The sequence below is a fragment of the Nymphalis io genome, chromosome 22, assembly GCF_905147045.1.
Source record: "Nymphalis io chromosome 22, ilAglIoxx1.1, whole genome shotgun sequence".
Classification (NCBI taxonomy): domain Eukaryota; kingdom Metazoa; phylum Arthropoda; class Insecta; order Lepidoptera; family Nymphalidae; genus Nymphalis; species Nymphalis io.
In genome coordinates this window covers 3,999,821-4,020,350 of record NC_065909.1, presented here as the reverse complement: position 1 = coordinate 4,020,350, position 20,530 = coordinate 3,999,821, and the positions used below count along the sequence as shown (strand labels likewise).

The 20,530-nt window shown below is 35.1% G+C and overlaps 1 protein-coding gene across 1 annotated transcript; it reads left to right on the top strand.

Moving 5' to 3' along the window:
* Nucleotides 1–16: 16 nt before the first annotated feature.
* Nucleotides 17–20,424, top strand: LOC126777321 (sodium/hydrogen exchanger 10-like). Its single transcript, XM_050500322.1, has 22 exons — nucleotides 17–1,288; nucleotides 1,356–1,581; nucleotides 1,985–2,138; nucleotides 2,721–2,895; nucleotides 3,119–3,354; nucleotides 3,869–3,990; nucleotides 4,313–4,439; nucleotides 5,493–5,571; nucleotides 6,220–6,320; nucleotides 8,099–8,232; nucleotides 8,676–8,779; nucleotides 9,757–9,868; nucleotides 10,270–10,445; nucleotides 12,272–12,390; nucleotides 12,999–13,143; nucleotides 16,580–16,683; nucleotides 17,474–17,621; nucleotides 17,958–18,111; nucleotides 18,644–18,723; nucleotides 19,355–19,385; nucleotides 19,657–19,739; nucleotides 20,307–20,424. Exons 1-22 carry the CDS (start codon nucleotides 17–19, stop codon nucleotides 20,364–20,366), a joined length of 3,942 nt encoding a protein of 1,313 aa, XP_050356279.1. The 3' UTR covers nucleotides 20,367–20,424.
* Nucleotides 20,425–20,530: the final 106 nt, after the last annotated feature.

The window sequence follows — 20,530 nt, the reverse complement described above, 5'->3', positions numbered from 1 at the left end:
CTTACATTTTCATAAAATGTCTTCTATACAATACTTTATAATAGCCCTTTATATTCGCGTTGTTGAATCGAATGACACAATCAAATCGAAAAACGTTACCAATGAAGCAATTAAATTTGACGACCCGCACCGACCAACGTTGGCGTATCCAACGTCTCTGGCGTTTCTATTCGTATTTGCAACGATTCTTATTGGTGTTTTAATAAGGACTATAATGCTATGGACGAGCATGTGTATTCCGTATCGAGTTGTGATGTTCTCTTTGGGAGGAATAGCAGGATTTTGCGCCAATGTTTACCCATCGTTTAAACCAATAGTCCAAATATGCTACATCGATGTAGACTTGATGTTGTTAATATTTCTACCAATAATAGTCTTCTATACATCTTATAGTGTGGACTCCCATTCATTTTGGAAGTGTTTTCCTCAAATATTGCTTGTCGGTGTACCGGGTGCTTTGTTGACCGCTTTAATGGCGGCTTTCATGGCCTATAACTTGATCGAATCGTCCTGGAATTTCCCTACCGCCTTTTTGTTTGGGGTGATTTGCTCACCGATATATCCAATGGAAGTTGTGAAGCAGTTAAAAGAAATGTCCAAAGGGAAATATATTGGGGTTCTTCTATTGGGCGAAGGTTTGATAGGAGATGCCACAGCGATGATTGAATTTACAGCCGTTTTCGGATACTTAGCATTGGCGTTGACTGAAGCGTCACAAGTGTCACTGTTGCTGCTTCGCTTTGCGGGGGGAGGTGTTTTACTTGGTTTAGTCATGGGGAAGACAATTGCCACTTTACTTTCTATAACATACTACGATTTACTTTGTGTCGTAACTGTGACGTTAGCGGGGGCATACCTAACATTCTATATCGGAGAGAAGTATTTCTATGTATCTGGATTATTAGCTACTGTAATTACTGGAGTTATGGTTAGTAAAAGAAAGTCAACAGTCGCTGGTGATGTTGAACATATAGTTGCCCATTTCTGGAATATTTTAGCCCATCTCGCCAATACGCTGGTGTTTACAATGGTCGGAGTAGTTATATTTGAAAAATTAAGTTACGTGATCAGCGTTCGTCAAGTATCGTTAATTTTCGTCACGTATACGACTGTGTTTTTCTCAAGATTACTGGTGTATTCAGTAATGACTCCTATTTTAAGGCATATAGGTTATGGGATATCTTGGCAACATTCAATGGCTTGTGTTTGGGGAGGGCTGAGAGGACCCTTGTCGCTTTGCTTAGCATTGATTGTTCTTCAAAATCCCGTAGTAGCTGACGCTGGTGAGGTACGCATGGTTCTAATCTATTTAAAAAAAAGTATTTTAAAAGCCTGTCATAACATTTTATTTTTAGATATTTATAATTCAAACAGCAGGCTTAGTTATACTATCTCTACTTGTCAATGCTACGTCAATGGAAAAGGTGTTGAAAGTATTGGGGCTGGCTGAAATATCGCTCGCTAAAAAAGCCAATATGACAAACAGTGTGAAACGTATCATGTCGACAAGGGATCGTTGTATCTCTATGCTGAAAATGGACAAGTTCCTCACTGATGCTAATTGGGATCTCGTACAAGCAGGTGGAAGATTACTATATATTCATTATATAGCTAGTTAAATTAAGCAGAAATCTTGGTCGGTGCATATATATGTATATAAGTATATATACCAATTGTTACGAGGATCGCTAGTGGCGTGTTACAATAAAGTCGATATTATAAAAGCCTCCAGCATAACAAAATACATGTGTTGGTATATATTAATATCTAAAGTTCGGTAAGTTTACAAAACCACTAAACGTCATTTAGCATTTTTTTAATGGAGCTGTTTTGTGTGACAGTTAATTAAGCAATCTGCGCCAATTTTGCGACATAAACCCATGCATGCCAACGTGTGCCGTATTGCTTGTACATTATTGGCTACTCATTAATTAGACTATTTATTTTTATATTCAAATAATAATAATTGGTAGTGCTCTTAAAGGTACAACGATTAAGCATCCGTACCAGATTCAGATGTCGCGTGATGAGGACAGTGAAGATGATACTTACATGGGCTACCACTACACAACCTGTCCCGATTGCGAGAGAGAAATACCTAACGAACCAACGAAGAAGGAGTTTGCGGAAATGATGAGGTGCGTATTGTCATAAGAAATACAATTAGTACAGTAAAATTGTTGAGAATGAAAATATTTTTTGAAATACGTATGCGGACGGACAAGTAAGCTACCTGATGGTAAGTGGACACCACCGCCCATAAAACTTGGCACTATAAGAAATATTAACGATTCCTTGCATTGACAATGCGATGATAGGAGCTAAGTTATTGTATCTGTAATTACACTGGCTCACTCGCAGATGCAATTCGCAAGCGTGTCCTATTTTTTTTAGGCGGTCACTGAAAAACACCGCATGCAATGCGTTATTTTGCTTCTATTATATACATACCATATACATTTATTTTAATATATTAGTATTACTTGAAGAAACTTAGCAGTACTGTCTCTTAGCTATTTATTTAGTCCCTTTGAATGTTATCGGGTTCGATTCTGCGCCAATCTGGGCCAGATTCACTGACCACGTCACCATGACGAACTGTTTAGCATTTTTTTTTTGGTCAAAGGTCATTTGAATTCTTACATAACCCAACTATACTCCACACTAAATCCGCCCACAGTTCATACCAATAGCTTTGCCAATGAAATGTTATTGTTTAGAGAAGCAAATCAACGTGTGCTAAAAGCTATGAAGATCTCTTATTGGCGTCAGTATGAGCATGGCAAGATAAGTAAGGATGGAGTGAGAACACTTGTGCAGGCGGTGGAGATAGCCGCTGACGCTGATGATGGAAGGATTAACATAGAACAGTTGGGCACATTGTGGAAACCTAAGGTAAGGATTGTTACACCCAGACTCCTATCGGAGTGAGGAGCCTAGATTGAGCAGTGGATAGAATACAAGAATCCTCGCCGAAAAAAACCTAGTAAGTATCAAGGTCTTTAATGGATAATAATTATTCATCTCGTGCTCGGCGATGAAAAAGAACATCGTGATAATACCTGCATGTGATGAACTGCCTCATATCCACATAAATTTACTTATTTCTCTTTCACAGGCCCATGCGGTCTGGCTTCGACATAAGCTGGTAGACATGATGATGCCTGAACAAGTGAGTGCTCAGGTCCCGCGTCACCTATGGCGTCAGTGGTGCTACAGGCTGGTCTCAAACATTTGGTTCGACGGCTTCATATATATCATGATACTATGTAATACTCCGGTCATATTGTGTGAAGTTATGTTGAAGGCTCCGGTGTCTTCCGGTATTGTATATGCAATTAAGGCGCTCAACCTGTGAGTATAATATTATTATTTTATTAAAATAATTGTTACAGAAGTCAAACCTTTATGCGTCAGAATGTTTCACTAAAATTATTGGAGATTCCCTACAAATGCTTAGTCACACTTTTAAAATAGATTATCAATTTTCAAAATAGGGCGCAATTTAAATTTGCCGTAATATTATTAGTGTTTATTTTATTTATGAGTAAGCACTTATTGATGATGTTTTCTTTATTGATATAGCAATCCAGGAGTTATTATTGTGCATAAGTGTGCGCGAACACAACTGTTCTATTTCTATTCAATCTATTTTCTCATAAACCGATAGAGCGGCAACTCCACACTACTAGAGAAAACTTATCGTCTTAACGCGCTTGTACATCCTTCTAATAGTACAAATGTTTGTTAATCAATCACGCAGAAACATGTAAATAAAATGAACAGAGTAGCTTTAGTAATCTGAATAACAGTGAATACTGTGTCCTCAATAATAGCAAGATTAAATTATATTTATTTGTAATTTTAGTTTTTTTTACATAATATATGTATTTGAAATGATTGTGAAAATGCTGGCTTTAACTGTTCGTGGATATTTCAAATCGCATTGGAACAAGTTGGATTTCTTCATAATTGTTATGGCAACGGCTGGTGAGTGTTGGTTTAATTATACTTTAGTAGATAAGTGGTCTGGTCAATACTTTTTTATAGCATTGCGTCTAAAACTTATATCTAAAAATGGATATTGATATGTCAATTTCAAAATGATAGACTTCTACACCGTTTGACCAATTGCTATGAAAGTTGAAACATGTATGTATTTTTCACGAAAGTCACCTCTAGATGGCGTTGCAGCATGTCAACTTCTATACTGTTCAAGCGTTCATTTAATAATATGTACAGCATGCCGGGTTTTGCTATTATTTGTACTGATTTTCTTAGATATATTTAATATATATTTTCACTATTTCAGATTTAATGCTGGATATAGTAGATGCCGTAACAGCGTGGGATAAGTGGAACAACTCCAACTCCAGCGTGCTCACCGCGACGAAATTGTTAAGGATGCTCAGATTTATTAGGCTATGTAAGCTGGCCAGGTAACAATTAAAATAATAAAATGTTTACTTATCGTCACTTCATCATACATATACTTGCTAATGAACTAAAACGATTTAAATCAATATTAAAATATTTATTCTACATTACGTTAATAATAATTGACCTTCGACTCTAAATTACTATGTCCTTTATATCGTTAACCTAACCTACTAGAAAAAAAATACAAAATGTAACAGCCTGCAAACCACTACTGCAGCTTGTATGTAAACATGTTAACTATGTAAAACTACTGGGCAAACACTTAACTCCTCTTGTGGAGACGGTGTAACTCATTTTTTTTTAACCTTAAGAGTGAGCAAACGAGCAGGAGGCACCTGATGGAAAGTGACTACCACCAACCATGGACACTTGCAAAACCTGGGGGCTTTAAGGTGCGTTGCCGGCCTTTAAGAAATGACGCTCTTTTCTTCAAGGTTCACGTCATATCGGTTCGGCAAAAGTGGCAAAATTTCACCCGACAGATGTGTCCTCTCAGTATTGTCCTCCATTCCTGAGCACAAGATAAATTATAAAAAATATTCGATTAAGATTCACATGTTTAATGGACGGTGGACGACGGCTCGATTAAGATTCACATGTCTAACGGTTGGTGAGTGACTCACTCGCCATCCGTATATATAGTGAGTGTCAACTTGTTATCCAAAGAAGAGGTCTTGGTCCTAACAATTAGGACTATTTTGATAACCGCTACTGTTTTAAAACATACATGATTATTTACCAGGTCGTTATATCATTTAATATTTATTTACTTGGTATTTCTGGGTAGGTCTCACCCACTCATCATGTTCGGTTAGAAAAGTGAGTGAGTCAAAATAACTACAGGCACAAAGGACACAACATTTAAGTTCCCAAGGTTGGTGCATCGGCGATCTATCGTTAGCCATTATCTAGTATTAAACATTTCTAGGTCAATATTTCTCACGGTGCCAATGTCTATGGGCGCTGGTGATCAATTACCGGATTGCCCATTCGCCAGTATGCCTATTAATATTATTTTGATACATAATGTATATCTTTGGTATATTTTCTAGGGTATCTATTCCCAAAGTAATGGCGTACATAGATAGAATGATTGATATACAACTGGCTTACGGATATGACGTTGGCAAGGTAAATTTTTATTCTGTAATGCTATTTAGTAAATTAACTAATTACACCCACCATCATAAGGCAGTTAGTGAGTGGTTTTAATGTAAATGGTACTTTATGAAATATTGGTGACTTGACTTGCTAACTGTAGAAGATATGTAAGCGTAAATTTCAAGAATCTCATTGAAGTAATTAGGATAAACTTTTAGTAAAAATATATCATTTGATTTTATTGTAATAATTTCTAGGTATCTATAATAGTTTACTGTTTGATTCGATTTGTAACTCATGATCATTACACTATAAAATATAATACCGCTAAATAGTTTTTTGCTCGAGCGCAATAATCTCACAATTACACGACAAGTGTATTAATTTATACATTCAACTTCAACCGAACCCCTACTGGATCGTATTAAAAAAGGAAAACGGTTAAACGGCAATGATAATACTTCGATGCGATTGCGTTAAATTGTTAATTTGTAGTAGAATTGTCTTTCTAACGCTTATTAAGGGTGTAACAGTATGGACAATTAATCAAATATATCAAACAAATATTATATTATATATTAATATATTATCCTATGCTAAATATCATACTAAAATAATACCATAGTCAATTATAACATTTATCAATTAAATAGATATATATCTGACAATCTGCTTCAGGGTTTTGTAACAGGCGAACAAGAGGTTTGTAACCTCCTCCCACAGCTGGTGGACAATAAGCAAATACAGGAAACGTTGTATAACAGATTGGAATGCGATAGGTAATCATTAATTTAATACATAGATAATTAAACAATATTTATTATATAAAAATCTATGTATACTTAATCAAGTAAGTATACCTTAAAAGCCTTTTATTCGCTAATCTAGGCGATGTATTAAAAGTAAATATACAGGGTTACAGGGTAATATGTCACGATCCTTTTAAAGGGTTATAGTTCAGGACAATGTGGATGACACTGTGATGCAGAAAATCCCAATTTTTTGAGAAAAATTTTATGGACAGACGAGTCAAAGTTTGACAAAGATGGTATTACTAACTACCACAATATTCGATATTGGTCTCAAAAAGAACAGGGAAACCCTCACAAAAAGCGATTAAGCGGTTCCCAAAGACGTTTCTCGGTAAACGTCTGGATGGGGATTATCAATGATAATAGTATTGGGCCACATTTCCTACCTGATAACTTAAATGGTGAAAGTTATGAAAGCTTGCTTAGAGAAATCCTGCATGAGTTACTCGAAAATGTTTCGCTGAAACTTAGGCAGAGAATGATATTCCAGCATGATGGTTGCCCCGCACACTTTCGAATGTCCGTAAGACAGTGGCTAGGCAGCAATTATCGTAATAGATGGATTGGCAGAGGAGGACCAATCCCATGGCCAGCGAGAAGTCCAGATTTGACTCCGATGGACTATTATATCTGGGGGCATATGAAAAGCCTGGTTTATGATGTTTCACCAGTACAAACAATTGAAGAACTCAAAACAAGAATAATGAATGCTGCAAATTCTATTCGACATAGCTTGAGTAGTGTTGTAGTAAAAAGTGAATTAAGAAAAAGAATGCGTATTTGTATACGAAATAGGGGATCTCATTTTGAACACGAATTATGAATAATAAACAGTGTAATTTCGAAAGTATGGAGTAACTAAAAAGATTAAGTATTTTGTTTTTGATTTAAATTCAAAATTGCAATGACAGCTCTGGTTTATCTCTCCTTTTTTACCTATTACCCCTATTAAAAATAATCTTTAACTACTTTGCATTGAGGTCCTTTTGTCTTTGATCCAGATTTAATTTCTTAACAATAGCATTTCTTAGAATTTCCTACCTGGTCTCTTTGTTATCTAATTTTCTCCTGAGTTTATGATTGTTACTGTACTTTTTATGTACCGATGGATAGCTAAGGAAACGCAGATGTTTTTAAAATGATCCGCACGATAAGAGTCATAGTGATTTTTACAAAAAAATTGCGAGTAACTTAAAGAATCAAAATTAAAAATCGAAAAGTTGTACAGTTTTGGATCTGTAATTTAAAAATGCTTGAAGATTGTTTTTGTTTTATAACTGGTTATTATTAACTAGGATGTACCCTAGCAAAAAATACAAAAAAAAAATAGGGAAAATACGTTGATTTTTTTTTATTGAATTTTAGAATCTTAAACATATTTAAATAAAAAAAATATTAAAAAATTAATAACTCGAAAACGATACACTTTTGCATAAGCATTTTGGGGGTCATTTGATAGCTATTGTCCTGAACTATAACCCTTTAAAAGGATCGTGACATATTACCCTGTAACCCTGTATAAGCGGTTTGGAATATAGATTCTATCTTAATCTAGCAGAATCATAGAATATATTATATACTCCATACATAAGTTGCATTAATGAAATACTGTTAAACTTATATTTGTTGGAGGAAAATTAACGGCTATCTTACTAAATATTATAAATGCGAAAGTACCTCTGTCTGTTACGCTGCACTTTTTACGCAGGTGTACTAATGTAATATATATAACATATATATTATAGATTGACGGTGACCCGTCAGCTGGGATTACTTCAAAGAGATCGTCCGTGGACCGCCATTACCGTCAAGACTAGGCAAGCTACCACTTCAACGCTAAACATTATGTTGCTTGATGCGATGCAGCTCAAAGAAGAAGGTTAATATTTCATTTAAGTATATTTCTACCATATACTTTTAAAAATGACAAACTTATTGAAAACTCTGAATAATTGGCGAAATAATTTTAATCACAAATTAAGTACATGAAAATTCAGCGTTGCTCAGTTTGAAGTTAAATAAATAACAGTAGGTCTCCCTTAAATATGCTACAATGCCCTGCATTGCTATTCTGTAAAAACTCACTTCACTACTCACTCTTGAAATGTTGACAATCCACTTATGATAATGTACCATTTTGATTTGATTCTTAAACTGTTCTTACGAACTTCGAAAGTGATAAACGACATTGACCATAATAATTATATATATCGCTTTAAGTCGGTAACTGCAACTCACTAAATACTTATCAGAAATTACAATCTCAAATAATTTATTTACATCAAATTTTAATACATATTAAAAATTGTAAATACGACGTAGGTTTCCTGGACGAGGTGGAATACCGTCTGCTAGTTAATGCTATAGAGGAAAAAGTGCAGCTGTGTCGTCACAAAGGCAGCCTAGTGGCTCCCTCTTCACCTGAAGTGAGTTTTAAATAATGCACTCCTACAAACTACAAACGTTTCTTGGTTATATTTATTTATAATATGTATAATATATTGACTGTCTCGTTGGTCCAGTGGCTTGATGTAAGGCCGCAGACCCGGTGGTGCTATCCAATTCCCAGGTCAGGCCAATAAAAAGTTATTGGGTTTTTCTGTCAGAAAATTCTCAGTAGCAGCCCGGAGTCTAGAAGTTGGAAGTGTATATACTCCCGTGCCTCGGAAAGCACGTAAAGCCGTTGGTCCTGCGCCTGAACTCTTTCCGGTCATGTCGGAAAGAGTTCAAGCGCGAGTTCGCCGTGGTCGAAATCGGTCTTGAGGACATTATTATTATTATTCATAATAAAACACTAGTCAACTTATATACTACTATTCTTTTAAACTGTAATGAATATCATATATTATTCCAGACTTTGACCAATGATATTTCGTCAATACGACGTCAAATTTGTTTATTTGTCTTTTTCTTGTATTTGGAATAGGTTGTGGATTATAGTCGGTGGTATGACATTTGTGAGGTGATTATAGAAGGACACTTTGTCACTTCAAACTGGAACACTTTAAAACAAAGTATTTTGTTGGTAGAATATAATAGGGAAGCCAATGGTACCCTTACAGATTATCAATTCATTGTTAATTTTATTGTTCTTACTCTAGAGGCTGCAGATCACGAGGTTCTATGTTCAAATCCCAGATCGAGCCATTTAAAGTTGTTGGGATTTTCCATTAAGAAGTTTTCAGTTATAGCGTAGAGTCTGCAACTAACCAGTGTATACTCCCGTGCCTCGGAAAGCGCGTGAAGCTATCCAACGCCTGGACTCTTTCCACTCCAGTACGGTCGTATCGCCGTCCCATTTTCATCGGATTATGAGAGTGCGTTTTCATGCACACGTATGCGCGCACTCTCTCTTGCGCTCTTTTTTGGATAATTTGATAAATTGTTTTTATTTTGAAATTAGACTCAACTCCGTGCGGTGTCCTGGCTACAAGGTAATGAGAGGGTCGCGGATTTTTTTATAGAAAATTCTGAGATACACAACTACAATTTTAACGACATACTTGTATCTCGGGGTAAGTTTCTAGTTGTAAGGACTAAATTTAAAGATAATATAATAATATTAATAGTTTCTATAACTTGAGTCTGTACCATTTACCACATGAGTATATATCTTAAGCATCTAATATATATTATTTTTATGTACTTTTATTTATTTTATATGGCAATTGCCTTTTTTATCTTTTATGTTACTGGCAACAATCTCTCAGTCTAATAGGTAACTTATGTAAATAAAAACGTAAACTAACAACTTGTAAATGTCCCACTGCTCGGCTCAAACCTTTTTGAAGGAGATGGTTTGGAGTTTACTTTTCTAACTTATATATATAAAAAAGCATTACATTATATTATGTATATCTTGTGTTGTGCAATAAAGTATTATATACATAAATATCAATATTCACTCTGTATCCAGGTGATCAACCAAGAGGCCTATACATTCTAGTATCAGGGCTCTGTGAAGCAAGCTATACACCCCCTGAGGGAGACATGGACGAAAGCTTACCAAATTATGAATTCAGGACTGATCTAAAGTTTGCGGAACCCAGTAAAGATTACATCGTGTCTGGGAATGCGATTGGAGTCTTAGGGGTTAGTTTCAGGTTGTCAATTTAGTATAGACACTTATTAATGTCAAACGGCTTGCCAAAAAGTCTCATAAGAAGGATGTATGTGGATGGTATATGTACATATTATTATTAATAATAATATCCTAGGACATTATTCACACACGGCCATCTGATCCCAAACTAAGCAGAGCTCGTACTATGGAAACCAGACAAGTGATATACTACATGTACTACTTTTCTTTTGTAAATACATACTAATATAGATAATGACACCCAGACTCAGGACTAACAGACTTGTTTATGTCCACAAATGTCTGGATGGGAATCGGACCCACAACCTACGGCGTGAAAGGCAAATATCTACCAATCGGCCCGAAAAAAAATTTAATTTCACCCGGAAAAACTAATATGACCAATGTCTTTAACGAGGAGTACTTGATTTTTTTACTTGCGACTTTCTTCTTCTGTACTCTATATTACGGGACAATCCAAATGAGTAAGATAAACAATGTGTATACATTTTTAATCCTACCCTCTACATATTAATTGTCTTGCATGTTACTGGTGGTAGGGCTTTGTGCAAGCTCGTCTGGGTAGGTACCACCCACTCATCAGATATTCTACCGCAAAACAGCAATACTTGATATTGTTGTGTTCCGGTTTGAAGGGTGAGTGAGCCAGTGTAATTACAGGCACAAGGGACATAAAATCTTAGTTCCCAAGGTTGGTGGCGCATTGGATATGTAAGCGATGGTTGACATTTCTTACAATGCCAATGTCTAAGAGCGTTGGTGACCACTTACCATCAGGTGGCCCATATGCTCGTCCGCCTTCCTATTCTATAAAAAAAAGAAAAAAAAGCTTTGTGCAAGCTCGTCTGGGTAGGTACCACCCACTCATCAGATATTCTACCGCAAAACAGCAATACTTGATATTGTTGTGTTCCGGTTTGAAGGGTGAGTGAGCCAGTGTAATTACAGGCACAAGGGACATAAAATCTTAGTTCCCAAGGTTGGTGGCGCATTGGATATGTAAGCGATGGTTGACATTTCTTACAATGCCAATGTCTAAGAGCGTTGGTGACCACTTACCATCAGGTGGCCCATATGCTCGTCCGCCTTCCTATTCTATAAAAAAAAAAAATGTTCATCTGCATATACAATACAAAGTGTTAAGTTTTAGTAAATGTAATTTTTCATATAAGTGAATTGTAATATTCTCTTGATATATAAATTATGTTAAACCTGAATGTGGTTTTCCTAAATTCGTTCGATTATTAAATAAATAAATCCTATTTTTCGACAATCAGATTGAGTACGTGTAGAGTCCTAACTATAGTAATGTTTCTTTTCTTTTGAGCAACTCAGTCTTATTCCACGAAATAACAGCCCAAATAGCAGTCGGTCACACAGAATCCCACCAATACCCCCTGATTACACTTATGATATAATATGCTAGCGATAAGTCTTCTAGTTTGTAATTCGTTTATTCAACCATACCCAGAAGAATATATTAGACGAGAGACAGGGTAGCCATACAGTTTCCTGTTCAAGACTGAGACTCTTACATCCCTAATCGTTATACTTTATCTTAAAGGGCGTGTCCTCCCGCGGGCGTCACCTCCCCTGTTACATTCCTAATCCTTATATACATATTGTTGATATTATTACTATCGATTGATTTTAATTATAAATTGACAAGCAGCAATATATGCGTATAACGATTAGGGATATAATAGGACGAAATAATTTGGTGTACGATCGATCATTAAACAATATCGAGCTTTATATGCAGCCCTTATTGCTGTTACACTCAATTGTTGTTTGATAGATGGATATTTCCAACCAGGTACTTACAAATCGACCGTACAGCTACACGGTGCGCTGCGACTCGGCCGTGCAATCTTATTACATCACGTTGCCAATAGTTAAAGAAGCGTTCAACCTTGCACCACATCCTATAATGGGGTAATTACAAAATTAAGTCCTTTTATGTTTATTTATAGACTTAGTGTCCACGTTATTTTTTCTTGTTTTTGCTGTAAAACCACCGTCAATCGCGGGCCAACAACAGCATGATGGACACTGCTGGGTGAGTGTAATCAAAAAATACCAATGTCTCGCAAATCAAAAAATTTGCTATATGCAGGGGTTTCTCTGTCTCCAGAGACTGTTAATAAATTATGAAGATATTGGCATTTACTTATTACAATTAAATACGGTCAGCAAAAAAACAAAAATTACTTCAAATCCTATTGTTAGGAATACGTCAAAACTATAAAAAGTACTAAAAATTCTATGATCCCACTTCTGACACAATGTATTATGGCCTTCAGTCTTTGTTTATTCAACCATATACTATTCACCTATTAATTGTCATTGAGATAACTGACATAGACCTTGCTCACACGCTAACTCGAGTCGGACTGTCTGAATACTTTCTTATGAAAATCATAGACAATTTTTAGAACTTTTTGTAGTTTTAACATATTTCAAGAAAACAAAGTCATAAACAAAGACCAATAACAGAAATAATACACATATATCATAAAAAAAATTCCAACTACTAATTTTAGTTTGGAAGCAGCAATGTGGCGTGAGATTGGCATCAAATTGTCAGTGATGGTATTACCCACTGTGCCGGCGTATCATGGCTGGTCGATAGAGAAGATTAGTATGCGTCTGGAAAATGCTTTCGTGCCATGTCTTAAAGCTTTTAAGGTATGAAGGGTGAACCACCCAATTATAGAAACCTTAAGACATTGTCTAAATCCATTTAGTTTTTTTACATAATAAGATTAATATATTTACTAAACCATGTCAATAAAATGTCTTATTTATTAAATAACGATATTACAACAGTTTTTATATATTTTTAGATACTCAAGTATAATTTTGAATAAGATTAAATATATTGATTCGTTTGGTGATACGGTGTTATTCAAGTCCGTCTGTGTAGGTACCACCAAACAAAAATACTTAGTATTGTTGAGTTAGGTTAGAAGAGTGAGTGAGTCAGTATCACTTTGGGCACAAACGACATAACGTCTTAGTTCCCAAGGTATTGACTATGTAGGAAATGGTTAATATTTTTTACAGCTTCTATGTCTATGGCCGGTGGTGATCAGGTGGTGGTCAGGTGACCAATTTATAATAATAATAATAATAAAATCATTTATTTCGACCACACAGGGATCATAAATACAAAACAATAAATAGTAAAAAGACAAAAATTACAATAATAATATTTTACAGATTTTACATATTATAAATTAGATTAAATTAATTCGAATTAAATTATAATACCAAATTAAATTAAAATTATTTAAATCAAATCTAAATTAATTAAATCAAAATAAAATTTAAATTAAATCAAATCAATTCAAATTCACAATTTATACAACCTCCCATTGTTCCCAATTATCACTACCAAGCTACCATATTTCTTTATAATAGAAGAATATTATTATAATGATTTAATATACGTTATTTATATAATTAGAAAGATGTAAATTTAAAAGAATGTTACTTATTTTTGTACTAAAATAATCTTGATGATTATAATAACATGTGTGAAAAAATTATAATTATATCAAGTAAACTTTTTTTTACAAGCAAATCAATTTAGGCGCTCTCGTATAATTTCTGCTCCGTCCGAGTTTTGACTGTGACGTCACTTCATCCATTCGTTATTGCGAACAACTCTTTTGCGATACGCGCGTTGATAATTTCGTATTTATTTATCCCTATTTGTGATTTGACGCCCCAAATACGTTCTTTCACTTATAATAATATTAAAACGAAACACATGCGAAACATATTAGTGATCTTATTATTATTGTTTATTTTTTAATGCAAATTGATCATAACTGTGATCCACAATAAGTCCGTACGTACTCTTCATGTAGAGATACTAGTGCTTTACGTTTTCGATAGAAGATAATATTGATATAGAATATGATGTACATTTCCTATATTTTAATTTTACATACACAATTCGTGGCGCGATAGTTACGATACAGAGCCACGGCTATTATCGTAAATTTGCTTGTGATGAAAGTGCAAATAAAATTAACAATCTCGAATGTGAAGGATGCAAACATACTATGACATTGGTCACATAGCGATGTGAGGAGCCTACTTGTAATGAAATAAACTGTTACCTTTTTTATGCAAAACGAGGGCAAGCAAACAGGAGGCTCACCTGATGGAAAGTGATAACCACTGTCCAAAGACACCTGCAACACCGGAGTACTTAAAGGTGCGATGCCGGCCTTTAATAAATGAGTAGCCTCTTTTCTTGAAGGTTTCTATGTCATAACAGTTCGAAAAAGTCGCCAGGAAGTATGGTTCAGCAGAGTAGCTGTGCAAAGCAGGGAATGCTTTAAAAATAGCGTTGTAGTAGTGGATTTCTAAACATCGAGATGGTATGGATGGAATTTAGAATTTAAACGCGATGTCCGGTGGTGAAATTCAGCGCCTGGGATTAATCTAAATAGTTCCTCAGAGCATAAAAGATGCGATAGGAGATGCAAAGTGCCATCTCCCCCGCCCAGAAATGAGAGCTGTACTCCATGTGGGGCTGAATTTACGCCTTGTAGATTTTTAGGCGAGGAGCTGACGTGAGGTACTTACCTTGTTGAGCAAACAAAGCTTCTAGAGGCTAATTTGGCTTCACCTTCCAATAGACCGCGGAGCCTAACGTCCCGATACTGGATTTGGCAGCGAGGTGGTATTCTCAAAGTGATATGATAAAAGGTAATATTTTAGAAGTCATAGCGCAAACTTGTATCGTATTGGGGTTGATTTGTACCAAATTTGGTTGGCCCCAATCTCAGACTTCGGTTAATAAGCACTTGTGAATTCAGACACAAGTTTATACTCATCGACGTGTTCCCGACAAATATTAGCGCGGCCGGTGTATAAGGCGTCTACAGTGCTGTCGTCTGCCAACATTGAATATTGCTAATTTTCACATGTCATTAATATGCAGAAGAAGCAGAGTAGATGATAACACAAAGCCTTGTCGAACACCAAAATTGACGAATTTTAAATAAGAGCATGCACCGTCGACAGTGCCTTTGATGGTCCGATCTGGCAAAATTGGTGATCCAGTTGCATTATTTCCTGGGAAGCCCAATCAAAGGCTTTTTCTATGTCCAGACTAACTGCTAATTTTGTTGTAGTCGAGTCCAAGAGGTAGCCTCTTAGACTCAACTGCTTCAGTCCATCGGTCAGGTAAACTAGAAGATCACCGGTGGTAGTTTTACATTTAATTCAATACTATAATATGATAATTCAAAAGTGCCTTTATAAGCCCATTTTAATAAAGAATTATCTGATTTCATTTGTATCATACGTACTATATTAGACTACGTATTTGACTTTCAACGAAACATAATATGGTCACAGTCATTAAGAATTTTTTCAACGTATACCATTAGCGATACGGCATTGCTCACAAAATTTCTTCAAGATTAACAATAAACTTAAGATTAACGTTGAAATGCATTTTTCATCGATACAAACTCTTATGACAACACTATCGGTATTCAACGTATCGAGGCCGTATTACGAACATTCCGAATTATGTTTATACTAAACGAATACCTAAAACTAGCCTGTAAAAATTGATTATTTGATCATTTCAAACTAAAAACTCATAAATACGACAAATATTCTCTATTAAGGTACTAACATTAAAATGCTTATCACGAAAATATCTACTTGTTTTTGTTGACAATATATATATGGAAAAAGTATTTTTCCCGAGTTCTATTTGTTGAATTTATATTAGTTCTGTATAATAAATTTATGAAAGTTTTTTTTTATACTTACCGAAATATAAATAAAATCAAGAATAACGTGGGCGATGTGACGTCACGCGTCGATCGGTCGTTCCAGAAAAGAACTCGTATCTTTAAAAAATTGTAAAAAATTCATTTTTGCAGATATCGTAAAAATTCTTTCGACTTTCTTTTATATTTTAAATATGATTTTTTTGAGATCATAAAAAATAAGGTTATCTTCCCAATTCAATGGCTATTCATTGTATGGGATGGCGCTGGACTTGTTGACTTACTTAGCTTCGTTCCATATCTGTGAATATATATAAGTAATATACTTCAATGACGAATTTTTATTATAATTGTTATAGATATTTATTGTAAACGAACTCATGGAAGACATAATATTGCTGGACGGCATCTGTCAGGACTCGGCCACCAGGGAAGTGTTTCAACCACCTTGCTATATTCCAAGGCACGATATTAATATTTCACGTTAATTATGATATATGAGTTTGTTGAATTGTAAATGAGAATGGCAAATTGCATTATTTGTTTTTAGATATTTTATTTACCAAGAGTTTGGTGTAAATGGTTCTAATTACATTATGGATATTTTAACATGTTGAGCCACAAGTGCTCTTGGTATCGAATTATGATATTTAACATTAAAATATTTCTTAATCAAAGCTGAAAAAAAGTGTTTTTTTTTTTTATATAGAATAGGAAGGCGGACGAGCATATGGGCCACCTGATGGTAAGTGGTCACCAACGCTCTTAGACATTGGCATTGTAAGAAATGTCAACCATCGCTTACATATCCAATGCGCCACCAACCTTGGGAACTAAGATTTTATGTCCCTTGTGCCTGTAATTACACTGGCTCACTCACCCTTCAAACCGGAACACAACAATATCAAGTATTGCTGTTTTGCGGTAGAATATCTGATGAGTGGGTGGTACCTACCCAGACGAGCTTGCACAAAGCCCTACCACCAGTAAATATACAAAAAATAGTCGAAGCGTATATACGACATGAGATGATTTCACTTTGACCAAGTCGTGTTTTCTATCGTGTTCGTTGGTGAAGAAAATGTGAAGAAATCTGTATATGTATAGGTTCTTCCACATTTATATCCAACCCGCATGGAGTAGCGTTGTGGCAAAGCTCCAAATCCCCCCTTCAAGGAAAGAGTAGGCGTTTACCCTTTGGACAAATCTATGAGCCCTTTACAAGCTCTTACTTTCCTTTTTTATGTTTCCAGAACGGCCCATCGTCTGATATTTCCGAAATCATCCCAACTGATGGTGAGTGGGTCTTGCCCTGAGACGAAACTCTTGATAGTCCCAGCTAAAGATACAGATGAACTAGATATAATGGAAGATGAGCTTGATGATTTGCAATGTGAACTTGTGAGTGGATTATCTTTGATCTATATTTAAAAATAAATATTGTTATGCTTATTTTATGTATGCACATCATCGCCATGTATGTATATCATCATCATACGCCAATCGCAATCTACTGCTTCGTATCCGGTCAGGCCCGCCAACTTCTTTAGATTATCTGCCCCGGATGATCTTACGTCTGATTTTAATCTTCAAAAATACATCAAGCATAATTATTGTTAGTTATATAATTGACATTCGTTTGGATTACAATAAATTAAAAACCTCGATTTGTAATCTTTTGGAAATTGGGGAGAAGGGAAAGGGATGATATAACCAAAACATATTTCCGCGGTGGAGGTGTCGAACGTGTCGTCGCGGTGCCTGTACCACCGCGTGGCGCGCAAGCTGTCGAGCGAGTCGCGCGGCAAGAGCGCGCTGCGCCTGCGCAACAAGCGCCGCCGCGCCCCGCGACGCGTCAACTACCGCGACTCCGTCTGGGGGAACAAGATCTGTGAGCTGATTAAACTTACAACAATCGTATAATACTCTTATATTATTATTTTCTTTTATTTGTGCTTTTATCTATGCTCATATTATAAAGAGGTAAAGTTTGTGAGGTTGTAGGGGGTAATCTCTGGATCTACTGAACCGATCTTGAAAATTCTTTTACCAATAGAAAGCCATATTATTTGTGAGTTTCATAGACTATATATTAACCCGAAAAATGAAAAGACTTTTATAAATCTTCGGCCAACGCGACTTTTGGCAGTGTGGAAATAAATCATAGCACTCAGTACTAACCGAACCACAATCATAATTTCATCACAAGTAAAAATGGTTACCGCCCAACGAAGTGGGCACGGGTCAGCTAGTAATAAATAAATGTACAAAATAAGTAAAGTAAGTATGTTTTTTTTTTTATTATGTTACTTGCAATAGTTTTAATAATTTGAGAAGTATTACGAGTTTTACGACACGATAATATAGTAATATTTCATCAAATAAAATTATTTTAAAGTAATATTTTACAGCATCAGTGACAGTTACGGTACCATCAATGACCGGCGCTCAGAGTGAAAAGGAAATTAGTTCGAAATACTATAAGCCGAGCCTCGTCGATATGGTAAGTGAATGACCACCAGTTACCAGCAGTTATGTTGTTGGTGTGCAAACGTCATAGCGCTCAATACATGGTAGGGGCTAACTAAGACTTCGAGCCTAAGATTTCGAACGTCAGGTGACGGCAACGTAAGATTTGTTATTGTAAGAGCGTTAATATATGCTTGAAATCGGTACACGGTACCAACTAATTAGAGTTTTAGACTAGGTAGACAATTAGCTGAGCCTGTGAGTTCACATGTTTTGCTCAAATTCTCGTGAGTACCCTGGCACTCACACCATTTTTTTTCTTTTAAGCAATATTATCTGTGATATGACGGATATTAATCATATTATCTGTACCTCCATACGTGTATGCAGAATTTCATGATGATCGGTTGAGGGAGGTTTGAGGAACCTAACAAAAAGACAAACTCAGTTTAGCATTTATTATAAAAGAAAGGATGTTTATGCAAAACGAAATGTTTATCTTGTTAAATTATGTTTTTTTTTTGACCTTACGGGCTAAGATGACAAAAATTCAAATATACTCTATTTGAATTTTTATTTGCCATAAGTTACTTCTGCGACGTATCGCTAGCCAGCCATTTCATTATTGCCAATATATAAAATATTTTTAATCTGTTTTGTTACAGCCTGAAAAGTTGGAATCTACGACATCAAACAGTTAGTTGTTTTATTTTTTATTTTAATCATGGATAGCACATCTTAGGCATGAATCGATCGCCTCCTGGCTATTTCTTTGTTAGACAAAAATTTGAAAACTATGTTGACAAACAAAAAGAAATGTTTCTATATTGAATAATAGATTTTAATTTTGGTTTATTCATTATCTATGTTGCCTTGGCACTTAAGCACCACAAAACAAAATCACTTTATCCGATAGATGGCGCTATAAAGAAATTTTATCATTCATAATATACATTATATATATCAGGTGAGGTAAAACATCCTTACTCGTTGGGATCTCCACACCCATCGCAATCGTCTTCAATGCCCACACAGTTATCCGAACATGAGGTAACTGCTCAATTTGCTTTTATCAATAACCTGGTGACAATATTACTGAATAATATAAATCGATTCCAATGGTAGGAGTCAAGATAAATAAACAACTTTGACTTTGAAATGTCATGACGTCATTGGTCGAGATCAAAATAATCTGTGGTATTCATTGTGGATTACTAAAAAATGGCGTTTTGAATGCCTGGGAAGATGTTATTGGAACTTTTTAAATTAAAGTGAATATGAGTAGTTAAGTGGAATAGTGTTGTATTATAAATAATTTATATTAATCAATAACTGTTTGTGCGCAATATAGCAGGGCTATTAGCAAATCGCCTGGAATACCTAAATCTATTATACTTAACTTTACTTCTCTTGCCATTTCAATATACGAATGTACAACTGATTGCTATTTCTTTCTGATATGTCAGTTTAAAAAGGGTAGTAAAAAATGGTACAAACTAGTATGGTTTAGATAAAGTGTTATTTTATTTTATTCAAATAGAATATATTTAGTAAAACATTTAAACAATCTCCAGGAACCAATTGTGCTCTGTAACTATTAAATAGTATTATTTACAGATTTACAACACGATGCTGAATAAGAACAAAAGAAGGAATTCGGATATGAAAAATAAATAAAAGTTACTGTGTTTTGTTTGTTTTCTTTACTTAAAGTAGTTAAATACAGATAGTATCCCGTTTTGTCACTTTTGCAAAATACAAAAAAAATGTCATAGTTGGACAAACACCAAAAATTTTAAAGAAATTTTAAATGAGAAAGTTTTGACAGAATTTCAGTATTA